Raw genomic sequence first — 13,734 nt, 5'->3', positions numbered from 1 at the left:
AGGACAGGGGAGCAGGATGGGAGCAGCACATGACAGAACAGGGGAGCAGGATGGGAGCAGCACATGACAGAACGGGGGCGCAGGATGGGAGCAGCACATGACAGAACGGGGGCGCAGGATGGGAGCAGCACATGACAGAACGGGGGCGCAGGATGGGAGCAGCACATGACAGAACGGGGGTGCAGGATAGGAGCAGCACATGACAGGATGGGGACGCAGGATGGCAGTAGCACATGACAGAACGGGGGCGCAGGATGGGAGCAGCACATGACAGAACGGGGGTGCAGGATGGGAGCAGCACATGACAGGATGGGGACGCAGGATGGGAGCAGCACATGACAGGATGGGAGCAGCAAATGACAGAATGGAGGCGCAGGATGGGAGCAGCACATGACAGAACGGGGGCGCAGGATGGGAGCAGCACATGACAGAACGGGGGCGCAGGATGGGAGCAGCACATGACAGAACGGGGGTGCAGGATGGGAGCAGCACATGACAGGATGGGGACGTAGGATGGGAGCAGCACATGACAGGATGGGGATGCAGGATGGAGCAGCACATGACAGAATGGGGGCGCAGGATGGAGCAGCACATGACAGAATGGGGACGCAGGATGGAGCAGCACATGACAGGATGGGAACGCAGGATGGAGCAGCACATGACAGGATGGTGACGCAGGATGGAGCAGCACATACCAGGATGGAGACCATATACCAATATAAATGCTCGCCACCCGCGCGTAGAATGGGTTCAATAGCTAGTTCTTTATAAGTGAATATGAGGGTGTATGAATAAAATGTGTCTGCTTACTGCGGGTCAGGCCCTTGAGGCGGAAGGGAGGGAGCATGTAGATTTGGGGGCACAACTGGCACTGGGTGGCTCTTGGGAGGAGTCTTTGTGCTGCCAGTAACCTGGAAGCCCCCTATACTTCCGTTACCAGACCACGGAGCTGAGTGACGGCTTTTATATACAGATTTATTTGACAAAAATTAAGAGACCACTGCAAAATGTTCAGTTTGTCTGATTTTTCTCTTTTTAGGTATATTTTTGAGTAAAATGTAAATTGTTCTTTTATTCTATAAACTTCTGACAACATATCTCCGAAGTTCCAAGCAATACATTTTGTATTTGTTTTCTGAAAAGGAGAAATGGTCAAAATTAGAAAAAAAAACCCCATTGCTTTCAGACCTCAAATAATGCAAAGAAAACAAGTTCATAGTCATTTAGAAACAACAATACTAATGTGTTAACTCAGGAAGAGTTCAGAAATCAATATTTTGTGGAATAACCATGATTTTTAATCACAGCCTTCATGCATCTTGGCATGCTTTCCACCAGTCTTTCACACTGCTTCTGGGTGACCTTATGCCACTCCTGGTACAAAAATGTAAGCAGTTCTTCTTTGTTTGATGGCTTGTGATTATCCATCTTCCTCTTGATTACATTCCAGAGGTTTTCAATGGGGTTCAGGTCTGGAGATTGGGCTGCCCATGACATGGATTTGATGTGGTGGTCCTTCATCCACACCTTGATTGACCTAGCTGTGAGGCATGGCGCATTGTCCTGCTGGAAGAAACAGTCCTCAGAGTTGGGGAACATTGCCTGAGCAGAAGGAATCAACTGTTTTCCCTGAATAACCTTGTATGTGGCTTGATTCATACATCCTTCGCAAAGAACAAAGTGCCCAATTCCAGCCTTGCTGAAGCATTCGCAGATCAACACCTGGTCATCTAAGGGTATGTGCACACGATGCAGATTTTGCTGGGGATCCGCATATCAACTACATTGAATCGTTAAATAGGTGGCAAAGTCTAACGCCCCCCAGCTGCGATCCACACAGGGAGCACGAGTTAGGACTCTGCGCCTGGAGTGAATCAGTGTTACTCCACATGGGTGCTAAAAGTAAAAAGGCAGAGATAATGGCGAAGGAGTATTTTAGTGAATCTTACATTTTGAGTGAGTGGGATATCATGGGGTTTGAAATGAGTTTGCGTTGTGTTTGGAGGAGCTGTAATAAGGTATCAAGAGTCAATGGATGGCATTCAGGGGCTTCCAAGGAAAGCCAAAGAGGTGGTTCCAAAGAGGTTTGATATCAAAGATGTGGTGTCATCATGACAACCCCTGGCATTATACCCTATGTGAGTAGAAGAACATCACAGATGTGGGACTTCAACTCAAGACCACCAAACACATAGTTGGGCCAGTTGAGCTGACTATAAGTCAGGTTAGGGATATAGGCATGTATCCTGGTGCCTACAGATTGCTGCTGAATTCTTGAGTTTCCATCTATCTCACCTTCTCCACTTGTCGCAAGCTGTCATTTTCGGTATTCCCCCGTGGTACCTTCTCCTTCGCTGTCTGGTAACTTGACTTGTGCACACAGCTGCCTGCTCTCCTTTCAGGACATGTCAGTTGTGGGATATCAGTATCTGGTCCTCATTCTCTAGTCAATAGACGGACGACTTGTGATCACATGATTTATTAATGAAGGTGTCCAGATAACAAAGGATTCACCTGAGCCATCCCCGCCTGTCTCACAGCGCTGTGTGCCTTGTGTACATCCTCCATTCGTTCTTTTTGCCCTGTGGTATCAGTATGGGCCACAATCTGTGACTTACTGACATAACATGCCTTCTCATTGTTGTAGACCAGACACCAGATATGTCCCAAAGAGCATTAAGTGCGGATAAAAGAGTGGTCTCATCATGACAACCCTTAACTATATGCAATATGTGGGAGTAACAACATCACAGAGCTGGGACCCCCACTAAAGACCACCAGGCACATAGTGGTTATCTATGGCAAATTCAGCTTGATTGGATAGATAGATCCAAACATGCACTTGATATAAGATACAAAACAACACATGTAAAATTGATTTATTTTAATCAATCACTTTATTTTAATAACACTTTGGAATTTCCATGTTATTTTCTACATTTCTTCATCACATTGAGAACGTCAATATAGCAGACACAATACCTACGATCCAGACTGATAACCCTTCTCTTCTCCATCTGAAGTGTCCGCACACAGCATCTGTACTATCTAGAATTCTATATGAGCAGTCTAACATCAAGAAGATTGGATGCCTCATGAAGTATTATCAAAGCTTTCTCCATTTCAAGGTGAGGTGGAACCTTCAACAAACAGATCATGCACAATTCCTAAGAAAAGCAAAGAACATCTTCAGGTAGACTTCGCAAGTCAAGTCAAGATTCAATTTCTGAGAACTTGAGTTGATGTCTACATAGTTGTCACTAGATAAGATCCGTTTTACAAGCAGTAGATGTTTGACAAACTAGATGACATTGATAGAAGCTGTTGTAGATGCCTTCAAGAAGACAGCATATGCATAGGAGGTAATCAAAGACGTCTATTTAGTGGTCTGATGGCTGAAGTCTATATCTAGAATGATTGAAAACGCCTTTGAGAACAATTTTCAGTCTCATGTCCATCATAGCGAGATGTGGTTGATGCCTTCACCAAGACTTATTAAAGAGTCCAGCATCTATCACAACATAGTTGCCTTCTAGAATTTGCATCTATATTAGTTAAGATGCTGTAAAAGAAGTCTGTTTCTAGGTCTAATGGGCGTGGCCTCATCACAAGAAAATAGAAAAAGTCTTCAAGAATTTTATGAGTCCTTTTTATATAATGACCAGATATGGTAGATGCCTTCACCAAGACTCATTAAAGAGTTCAGCTTCAATCAAACATAGTTGTCGTCTAGATTGCTTCTACATAAGACATTATGGAAGAACTCTGTTCATTCTTTGGAAGATAGAAGATGCCTTTGAGAACACCTCTGAGTCCCATCACCATTATGGCCAGATAGTGTACATGCCTTCAAAAAGGCTCATCCTGCGTCCATTATGACATAGTTGCCTTCTAGAAGACTGCGCCTACATAAGTTGTTATTGAAGTAGTTTGTTTAGAAGGCTGATTACCAATTCTATATCACTAGATGATAGAAGAAGCCTTCTAGAACACTTATGCATCCCATATCTATCATAACCAGATGTGATACATGCCTTTACCAAGACTCATCGGATAGTCCAGCCTCCATGATATCTTCTAGAAAACCTTAGGAGAATCCAGTCTCCAAAGCTAAAACACATATTTAAAACCATGCAGTTTATTCACAGTGAGGACGAACCTTCATCTTAATTGTACCCCCAGCAAAATGTGTGACTCTCATTCTTTAAACCAAGTAAAAATTAGTTTCACAGATCGGCAAGAAGATCCAGAAGATACCATAAGTCCCAGCTTGGGCTTCATAAAGGTTCAATTGGAGGTATCTGACATAAACACTTCTTGTCAGTGTAATCATCGGGCTTTGCGCTTTGTTCCGGGCGATGGGGGATACTGTCGGACTGGAGGCATGTCGTAGTGGCTGGGAATGTGGCTGTTTTTGGGAGAGTCGTAATGGTTCGTCTGAAGGCTGTTTCGAGGAGAACTGGTGGAGGCGGCTGCTGCTCCTCGTATGAAGCTGTCTACAAGCAAGAAGTGAAGTCTATATTATTTTTACCGTCTGCGGACAATAAAAACATACATAGCTGAACATGAAATTCAGGGCAAGTTTAGACAAGTAAGATAAGACCTGAGACTCCTAATCTAGAGTATAAAGGCCCATGGTTTTGACCTATATCCCCTTTCTTTGAAGCTACTATAGATCCAATAAAGATGGACATCATCTGGCTATAAGGCTCTAGGTTGGACAACCTGGAAAGGCAGCCCAAATCTTGATTCTTTCAGGTATACATCAAGATGTAAGAACCTAAATTGTTTACAAGACCAGCGTCCATTGACTAAGGCTACTTTCACACTTCCGTCTTTAGAGCTCCGTCACAATCTGTCGGTTTGGGGAAAAAACGGATCCTGCAAATGTGGTTGCAGGATGCGTTTTTTTCCCATACACTTGTATTAGAGACGGATCGCGACAGATTGCCACTCGTCGCATCAGTCGTGTGACGGATGCGTCATGTTTTGGGAAACCGTCAGCACAAAAAAAGTTCCATGTAACTTTTTTGTGCGTCGCGTCCACCATTTTCGACAGCGCATGCGCGGCCGAACCTCCGCCCCCTCCTCCCCGGTCTGCAGAATGGTCAGCGGATGCGTTGAAAAACTGCATCCGCTGCCCACGTTGTGCAGTTATTTCACAACATCCGTCGGTACGTCGGCCCGAAGCATTGCGACGGGCCTGTACCGACGGAAGTGTGAAAGTAGCCTAGCCATTTAAAGCAACCAGTCCTTGATCTACAGTAGATTCTAGATTAATAGTTGCCTAGTTACTAGTTACCTAGTGATCTCACCTTGCTCCTGTGAATCCACTTGGTACATGGCTTCTTCATCAAATAGTCCGATTTCTGCATAGGACATTTCTCGATGGACTGGAGACTTCATCTCCATGTAATTCCCCTCTGAAGTTCTGGACATCAGCATCGGAAGATCTTTGATAGTGGCATATGGATTCTCACTGTTCAGGGAGCTGTTACTGATACTGAGAGCAGAGTCTTTCACGTATTCTGGAAAGAAACAGTTTACATTAATTATGTCAACTGTCATCGAGGGATTTGGAGCTTGTCAAGAGTTCCACTTAAAGAAATGGAGATGTTTTTGCTGCCAATCTTTGATCTATGAGAACCAAAAGGGGCAAATTTTGCCCCCAAACTTGGCCTTTCCAATATCTAAAATCTAGAGGGTAGAGTAAACTACAGTATGGAGTAAAACACCCATCATTGTGTACTCACCATTTCCCTTATTATAGTAAACTCCAACACTGTAACTTCGGTCTATGCCATTTCGTCCTGAAATTAAGACAGTATTAAAATTACTAATAAAAAAGTTACCTTTCCTTTTGCATATTTTAAATTCTCTTTCTCCATTTAGGCCCCAATCTATTTGGCTTCAGCCATTGCAGAGCAAAATACTAGTTTAATATGCCACTGATCCACCAGGGACCAGCAAGTCTTACGTAATAGCAAGCTACTGGACCATCAGAGATCAAAACTCTCAATATTCCACTCGCCGCCAATACTCAATATTTCACTAACCACTAGGAATAAAGACTCATAATATTCCACTGACCACTAGGGATCATGACTCTCAATAGTCTATTGACAACCAAGGAACTTTGCTCCCAATATTACACTATCCACCAGGGATTAAACCTCTTTATAGTCAACTGACCACAAGGGATCTAGATTTATTCTAATGACCTTTCAATATTTTATTAACCACTAGGGATCAAGATGCTCAATATTCCACAAACCACCAGGGACTTGGCCTTGACTGCATTATTGACTATCCAGATGCTTAGTTAATCGTAATGTTTCAGACTTATAGGGGTCTTCCAGGAGTCTGACCATAGTAACCCAGAATTCCCATAAACACCCTGTATAATCCCATTTAGGCAAGTACGTAAGTGCTACAAAAATAAAACTTTTCTGCCAATAATATATAAAAATTACAATTCTCAGGTGTCATGGATTGTTTCACGTGAAAACTGGAGTTGGGGTCAATGGTTATATGGTCAATGTACCCACCAGTTGTTCCTAACATACAACATGCTTTGTGTGTGGGTCACATGGGAACAAAGCCGATTCATCTCAGCTGTTGGATCAAACTATTCTGTCTTCCAACATTGCTCCAATGTTCACTATGAAGATAATCCATGGAGGACACTTCATCTCGAAGCTAAATGTATGTGTCATAAGAAATCCGATCAGATCGAAGGAACTCCATGTTAAGCTTTTCTAAAGAACCACCATTCCTCCAAGCAAGGGAAGTTTCTGTGATAATTTCCATGCATGGATCTCAACCAGTATGATGAGCATGAGCTAACTGCACTTCATTGATTCTCCAAAGTGAGCGCCTCGCAACTACAGCAGGTCAGTCATACCATCGTATTGACCTACTATGGACAACTCTTTGATGTTGTTTTGTACCTTTAGGTGCTGTCTGATGTTTCCAGTCGGCTGGCAATGTGGCATTGTGGTCGGAACTGTAGGAGCTCATTCTCTCTCTTTCCGCGTTCATCACATTAGAAAAATGAGGATTCATCTAGATAAAAAATTAATAATAGGTATATCATTATTCTATCAATCTTTATGTATGAAGAAAAGGGAGTCAAATTTAAGAGCAATTTTTATGATAGAGATGAAGACATCATGACATTTTCAAAAACATGGCTCAAGTCTTGAAGGAACTGGGAAAACCCTTCTGGTACCTCGAGAGTCCACATTGTCGACTATGTATGCTCAAGGTAACATGATCATAACACCTTATAGCATGGTCTGTCCTGGTCAAAAATTTAGCGCAACCCTTGAGTTACCACCAACCGTGAATCTGGAAGACCCTTCTGGTGTCTTGGGAGTCCACAATGTTATCTATGTATGTTCAAGAAAGACCCTAAGGCATGTTACCTCTTTGGAGCTTGGCCTCTCCTAGCCAAACATTTGTCTCAACCCTTGGTTTATTACTGACCATGGATCTGGAAGACCCTTCTGGCATCTCTAGAGACATCAATGTAGAATATGCTATAAAAGACCATAAGGACACGTTAATTTCTCGGAGCCTGTTCTGCCTTGGCCAAAAATTTGGCTCAAACCTTGGGTTACTACCGACTAAATTTGTAAGATCCTTCTGGTATCTCGAGAGTTCAGATCATAGACTATGTATGCACAAGAAAGATCTTAAAGGCATGTTAAGGGCATGTTACCTTCTTGGAGCCTGGTCTGTCCTGATTGCTTGGCACCGGTGGTGGGTTGGGTGCACACTGGGACAGCGTGTGATAGCTGGGGTTGGTGTAGTAGTGCATGTAACTTGGAGGCACGTCTATAAAAATGGAGCAACAATGAGATCATCGACCAAAGGACGTTTTCGAAATATCCTTGTTTGGTCACATTTTTGCGTCTACCCACCTGGGACTTCATATACAGAGCTGGCCGGCCTGGTAGACGTGTACGCTACGGCTAAGTTACGGCTCTCCTTGTCTTTCTGCCAGTGACGGTAGACCATAAATAAGACAATTAACGCTACCACCAAGATGACTAAAGCGATGATGCCAATCATAGGTCCGATTGAGTCGGCGCTCACAGACGTTTTCGGAACCATGGTAAATGGAACATCAGGTGCTGAGTAAAAAAGACATTACCATGGAAATGACTAGGCAGGAAGGGAAAGGCACCCACAGAAGGAGCATTAAATGCAGTGCAATAGAATAAGCCCAATCCAGTGCTTTCTTCTCTTTTCCTCCATTCTTCCAAGATCGATAAAACATTTTTATTTACACCACAAATCACATATCTTAGATGCCTTTGGCAAAGATTGATCTACAGATCTACATTTAAAGGTTTAAAAGCAGCAATTGGCCATTGCTGTCGTTAGAGGAAGGTGCTGGCTGAATAACACAGCCGGCACCTCCCAGGTATGGTGTAGACTCAGCTGCTGAGACCATTCCATATGTCACACCGTACGGAAGATACCAGGAAAACTGGGAACTTCGATGGGCAACCGTAAGGTCCCTTACTGCCCATTCCTCACACAGAATTGAAAGTAAATACATTTTCTGTCTCAAGCACATTAATTGTTTTAGTTCTGGTGTGTGTCCCTTCAGGAAAATGGGATGAACACACATCACTGAGCCATAAAAGTTGGCATCAGGATGTCAAGCCTCATCCTTAGTCTTCAGAAGATATTTTAGGCTACGTCTCCATGACATGGGAGAAAAAAGTCTCCTGAAGGTCATTGATCTGAAGAAGATCTCCATACCTTTTTCACAGCGTGATCCGGACCAACCCGTCTCACATTGGCAATGACCCGTCACGTGGTCGCAGGTGGAATTGTGGAGGCAGTCACAGACCTGGTGGCATCTGAGCCCGTAGGTCCTAGAAGGGCACCCTGATGGTGGAAAATAAGGAAGATATAACTAATGGAGAACCCCTTTCTATAAAGCTTGTGATGTGTGGAGGATGGAGCAGTCTGAACCTCTGATAGGACAGAAGGTGGATTTCAGACTCCTGCAGACTCCATTAGACAAAGCTGAAGTGCACTTTGACCAGCTGTGGTGACATACATACATATATATATTGCCATCTTCACTCACGATTGTCACAATAGGGGCCGTGATATCCAGGCATACAGGAGCACTTCCCAGTCGTGTGGTCACATTCGGCTCCATTTTGGCATCTGCATTTGCTCATGCAGTTTTCGCCGTATGTCCCCAGGGGGCAGACTATGCAAAGCAGAACACAGTGTCCGTTATGAACAATTGGCGGAACACATATCATTATAAGGGGTATTGCGTGTCCAGATATTATCGTAAGCAGCAATAATGAGAGATCAAAGTGATAAACACAGCTGAGGGGCGGCCCCCTTACCCCTATATGTTGTGTGTATATACATGGCTGTGAGGGGTGGCCCCCTGACCCCTATATGTTGTGTGCATATACACGGCTGTGAGGTGCGGCCCCCTGACCCCTTAATGTGTGTGTATATACACGGCTGTGAGGGGGCGGCCTCCTATATGTTGTGTGTATATACATGGCTGTGAGGTGCGGCCCCCTGACCCTTATATGTTGTGTGTGTATATACACGGCTGTGAGGTGCGGCCCCCTGACCCCTATATGTTGTGTGTATACACGGCTGTGAAGGAGCGGCCTCCTATATGTTGTGTGTATATACATGGCTGTGAGGGGGCGGCCTCCTATATGTTGTGTGTATATACATGGCTGTGAGGGGTGGCCCCCTGACCCATATATGTTGTGTGTATATACACGGCTGTGAGGTGCGGCCCCCTGACCCCTATATGTTGTGTGTGTATATACACGGCTGTGAGGGGGCGGCCTCCTATATGTTGTGTGTATATACATGGCTGTGAGGGGCGGCCCCCTGACCCCTATATGTTGTGTGTATATACACGGCCGTGAGGTGCGGCCCCCTGACCCCTATATGTTGTGTGTGTATATACACGGCTGTGAGGGGGCGGCCTCCTATATGTTGTGTGTATACATGGCTGTGAGTGGCGGCCCCCTGACCCCAATATGTTGTGTGTGTATATACATGGCTTGGAGGGGCGGCCCCCTGACCCCTATATGTTGTGTGTATATACACGGCTGTGAGTGGCATCCCCCTGACCCCAATATGTTGTGTACATACACGGCATGGAGGGGCGGCCCCCTGACCCATATATGTTGTGTATATACACGGCTGTGAGTGGTGGCCCCCTGACCCCAACATGTTGTGTACATACACGACTGTGAGGGTGGCCCCCTGACCCTAATATGTTGTGTGTATATACACAACTGTGAGGGGGGACCTCCTGACTCAATATAGTGTGTGTATATATACGGCTGTGGAGGGCAGCTCCCTGACTCAATATGTTGTTTACATACACGACTGTGAGGGTGGCCCCCTGACCCCAATATGTTGTGTGTGCATGGTGCCATTTCCTTAAAATAAACACACAATGCCAAACTGATATCTAATGTTATCTCAACGGCAGGATCTGAAGGGTCGGAGTATGACAAAGTAATCATTTTCAGGGATGGGCACTCGGGGCCTCACAAGCCATGGCGTAGCATGAAGGGAGCCACGAGGGCACCAATGTCTATGTTGAGACAAAATTATGCCCCTACCGCTCTCAAATGTGTGGCGCCGACAAACTTCTTCTTCTTGGAGCAGCACAGTGAGTGGCCGCGTATGCATAGCGCAGCAGTCAATCTGAGTTTGCCATCAGTTGATGTGCTCTGCATAGGCAGTGACAGAGATCATAAGTCTCATTTCATGGTACTGAGCTCTGTCATCTCGGTCATTATTTACGCAGAGCGCAGTAACCAATGACAAAATCATCTTCGATGAGTAGCTAATGAATGAAATCAGTATTGAATCATCTGTACAACACATTAATCAGTACTTTTTGATAGGGTGGAGGCTAGGGTTTGGGTGAAGGCTAGGGATAGGGTGAAGTTTAGCGATAGGGAAAAGGCTAGGGATAGGGTATAGACTAAGGTTAAGGTTAATGATAGGGCTATGCTGAAAAGTAAGGTTAGCGTGAAGGCTGTGGTTAGGATGAACGCTATTATTAGCGTGAAAGATAGGGCTAGAGTGAAGGTTAGGCTGAAGTTTGGTGAAAGTTAGGGTAAGGAGTAAGGCTAATGTTAATGCTAAAGTTAGTGTGAAGGCTAAGATGAAGGTTAGGGTCAAGGTTAGGGTGAAGGCTAGGATGAAGGTTACGGTGAAAGTTAAAAACTAAGGTTAGGGTTAATGCTAAACTTAGGGTGAAGGTTAGGGCTAGCTATAGAAGGAAAAAAATGTCGAAAAAAATATACCGTAACAACATACATACTGTACATACATACATGCATACACAAACACATACATACATACATTTTTGAAATTTTATGTGAGAATTCAGTGAACAGCAGAAATAATTAAAGAGTGAAAGGGAATGAATAATAGATCGTTAAGTACAACACACGCGTGATTGGTGGATCAGGGGCTCAATACTGGACTTGTGGAAGAGACTTTCCTTGCCCGGTTACTGGTAGCATATTATGCCATTGAGCCATGGTGGTCTTACCTTCAGAGCATGTTTTCCCGGTCCATCCCGCCAGGCAGGCACAAGTGCCATCGTTGGCGTTACATTGCCCTCCATGTTGGCAGTAGCAGGTGTTAGCGCAGTCTTTCCCCCATAATCCTAAAGGACAAGCTAAAATAAAAAGTGCCATATAGTCAGTGACTCAATCTAATATGCTCACACCTGCATACAGATATGTCCGAAATACAGAGCTGCGTTACCATCAGAGCACGACTTTCCAGTCCAGCCCGGTAGACAGTCGCACCTCCCATCTATAGGACTGCAGTGTCCTCCATAATGACAGTAACAGGAACTGGTACAGTCCTTCCCCCAAAATCCTGAAGAACATGCTGAAAAGACAGGAAAGTCAGACTAATAAGTAAAAGGACCAAACAGTGCTCATATAAAACTGCCATACAGTACCTATGTAATACCACCACTGGTCCAAAAAGTGTAAAACAACCTCTTTGTAGGAAGTTTAGAGCTGATCCTAAATGGGCCCCCAAACGGTGGAGAGTAATGGTCTATTGTCCAATTTTGAACTTACGCTCAGAGCAGTCGTTGCCTTTCCAGCCGGGAGAACATGTACAAGATCCATCGGTGGGATTACACGTGGAGTAGTTAGAGCATTTACAGTAGAAGGTGCATTTCTTCCCGTAACGTCCGGGAGAGCAGCCTGAAACAGGAAATAAGTTTTACCTATGAAAAATAGCAACACATCTGTTCTCAGGTTATATAGGGTACTGCAGTTCTGACTGATTTATTAAAGTGAAGCTGCAGTACCAGACATGGCCACTAGGAGATGCCTGGAAGAGGTCACGACGTCGCTCTCACTGCTCAGCAGAGGGCGACACTGAGCATAAAGAGAAGCATTTTCTTACTGTTCTCGCAGTTGGTGCCCTGGAATCCGGCAGTACAGGTGCAGGATCCGTCCTCCGCGGAGCAGGACGCCCCATTTTTACAGGTGCAGGGCATATTACAGCTCCTCCCCCAGTGTCCTTCTCTACAGACATTCTCACAGTGCTCCCCTAAAAGACAGAATATATTAGGAAGTGTTGAAACCCCACTATCACCATCTATCCATCATCTTCCAGGCGTCCCTCACCCGTCCATCCTGGGAGACATCTGCAGGTGCCAGTGATGGGATTGCAGCCGTCAGAGTTCTTACACTCACACCTCTGGTTACAGCCAGGCCCGTAGTTTCCCGCCTGTGTACAGAGGAGCAGTCACAGATCATCCTTTCGAGAGGGACAGGTGACACTATGACATGCAGTGGGATGAGCAACTATGGTAGGCACGGCACTGTATAAGGAACGTGCCTCTGACTGCGGAGCCCCTAAGGGATAGCTAGAGGGGAAATCAGTGCAGTGCCCAATTCCTCCCTCCCACTACCTCCCCAGGTGAGGTCATAATTGGGACGACCAGCGGACCAACCGGGGAGAAGAGGGGAGTTAGGCCACACCCTCAGGGGTTAAATGCTAGCGACGGGACCAGGTTCTCCCTCTTTCTCCCCGGCTGACCCACGTGCCTCTGACTGCGGAGCCCCTAAGGGATAGCTAGAGGGGAAATCAGTGCAGTGCCCAATTCCTCCCTCCCACTACCTCCCCAGGTGAGGTCATAATTGGGACGACCAGCGGACCAACCGGGGAGAAGAGGGGAGTTAGGCCACACCCTCAGGGGTTAAATGCTAGCGACGGGACCAGGTTCTCCCTCTTTCTCCCCGGCTGACCCTTGGAAGCTGTTGTCCCACCCTCCCTCCCTTATAAACTGGTAAATGTACTGCGCTATTATTGTTAAAATGTTTTGAATTTTAGATTTAAAAAAAAAAAAAAAATGTTCTTTTATATACGTCACAGTGGCGGTAGGTAGAGGGGGGCAAAGGTTCGTAACCTCTCATCGGCTTGCTGGCCCAGCGGTCGTCGGATGGGGCCTTCAGCAATGAGTGCGTCACGATGTGTAATTGCCCTTCTCTACTTTGCAAATAATAAAACTGTGACCGACCTGTTCAACCCATCCAGGATTGTTGGTATCTTTTATTACGGAGTGGTGGGACGGGGGAAGGCACTGGTTACGACACACAGGTCTCCGCAGTCTTGCTGCCACTGTGATGAGGGCACTATGAATGGCAGTGTTATACCACTACTGTAAATAAA

The 13,734-nt window shown here is 45.4% G+C and overlaps 1 protein-coding gene across 1 annotated transcript in view; it reads right to left on the bottom strand.

The window, feature by feature from the left end:
- Nucleotides 1–2,878: 2,878 nt before the first annotated feature.
- The window catches only part of PEAR1 (platelet endothelial aggregation receptor 1), a 142,122-nt gene continuing 131,266 nt past the window's right edge, over nucleotides 2,879–13,734 (bottom strand). Inside the window, exons 13-25 of the mRNA XM_069728242.1 lie at nucleotides 12,687–12,789; nucleotides 12,463–12,609; nucleotides 12,129–12,257; nucleotides 11,803–11,931; nucleotides 11,585–11,713; nucleotides 9,110–9,238; nucleotides 8,776–8,904; nucleotides 7,926–8,138; nucleotides 7,724–7,839; nucleotides 6,951–7,065; nucleotides 5,754–5,810; nucleotides 5,316–5,528; nucleotides 2,879–4,496 (exon numbers count right to left, since the gene is read on the bottom strand). Of these exons, the coding sequence (XP_069584343.1) occupies nucleotides 4,330–4,496; nucleotides 5,316–5,528; nucleotides 5,754–5,810; nucleotides 6,951–7,065; nucleotides 7,724–7,839; nucleotides 7,926–8,138; nucleotides 8,776–8,904; nucleotides 9,110–9,238; nucleotides 11,585–11,713; nucleotides 11,803–11,931; nucleotides 12,129–12,257; nucleotides 12,463–12,609; nucleotides 12,687–12,789 (1,776 nt within the window). The 3' untranslated portion in view covers nucleotides 2,879–4,329. The remainder of the gene's footprint in view (nucleotides 4,497–5,315; nucleotides 5,529–5,753; nucleotides 5,811–6,950; nucleotides 7,066–7,723; nucleotides 7,840–7,925; nucleotides 8,139–8,775; nucleotides 8,905–9,109; nucleotides 9,239–11,584; nucleotides 11,714–11,802; nucleotides 11,932–12,128; nucleotides 12,258–12,462; nucleotides 12,610–12,686; nucleotides 12,790–13,734) is intronic.

The sequence above is a fragment of the Ranitomeya imitator genome, chromosome 1 (genome assembly GCF_032444005.1).
Source record: "Ranitomeya imitator isolate aRanImi1 chromosome 1, aRanImi1.pri, whole genome shotgun sequence".
Lineage (NCBI taxonomy): Eukaryota > Metazoa > Chordata > Amphibia > Anura > Dendrobatidae > Ranitomeya > Ranitomeya imitator.
Note: the sequence above shows the minus strand (reverse complement) of the source record. Positions and strands in the feature narration are given on the sequence as shown.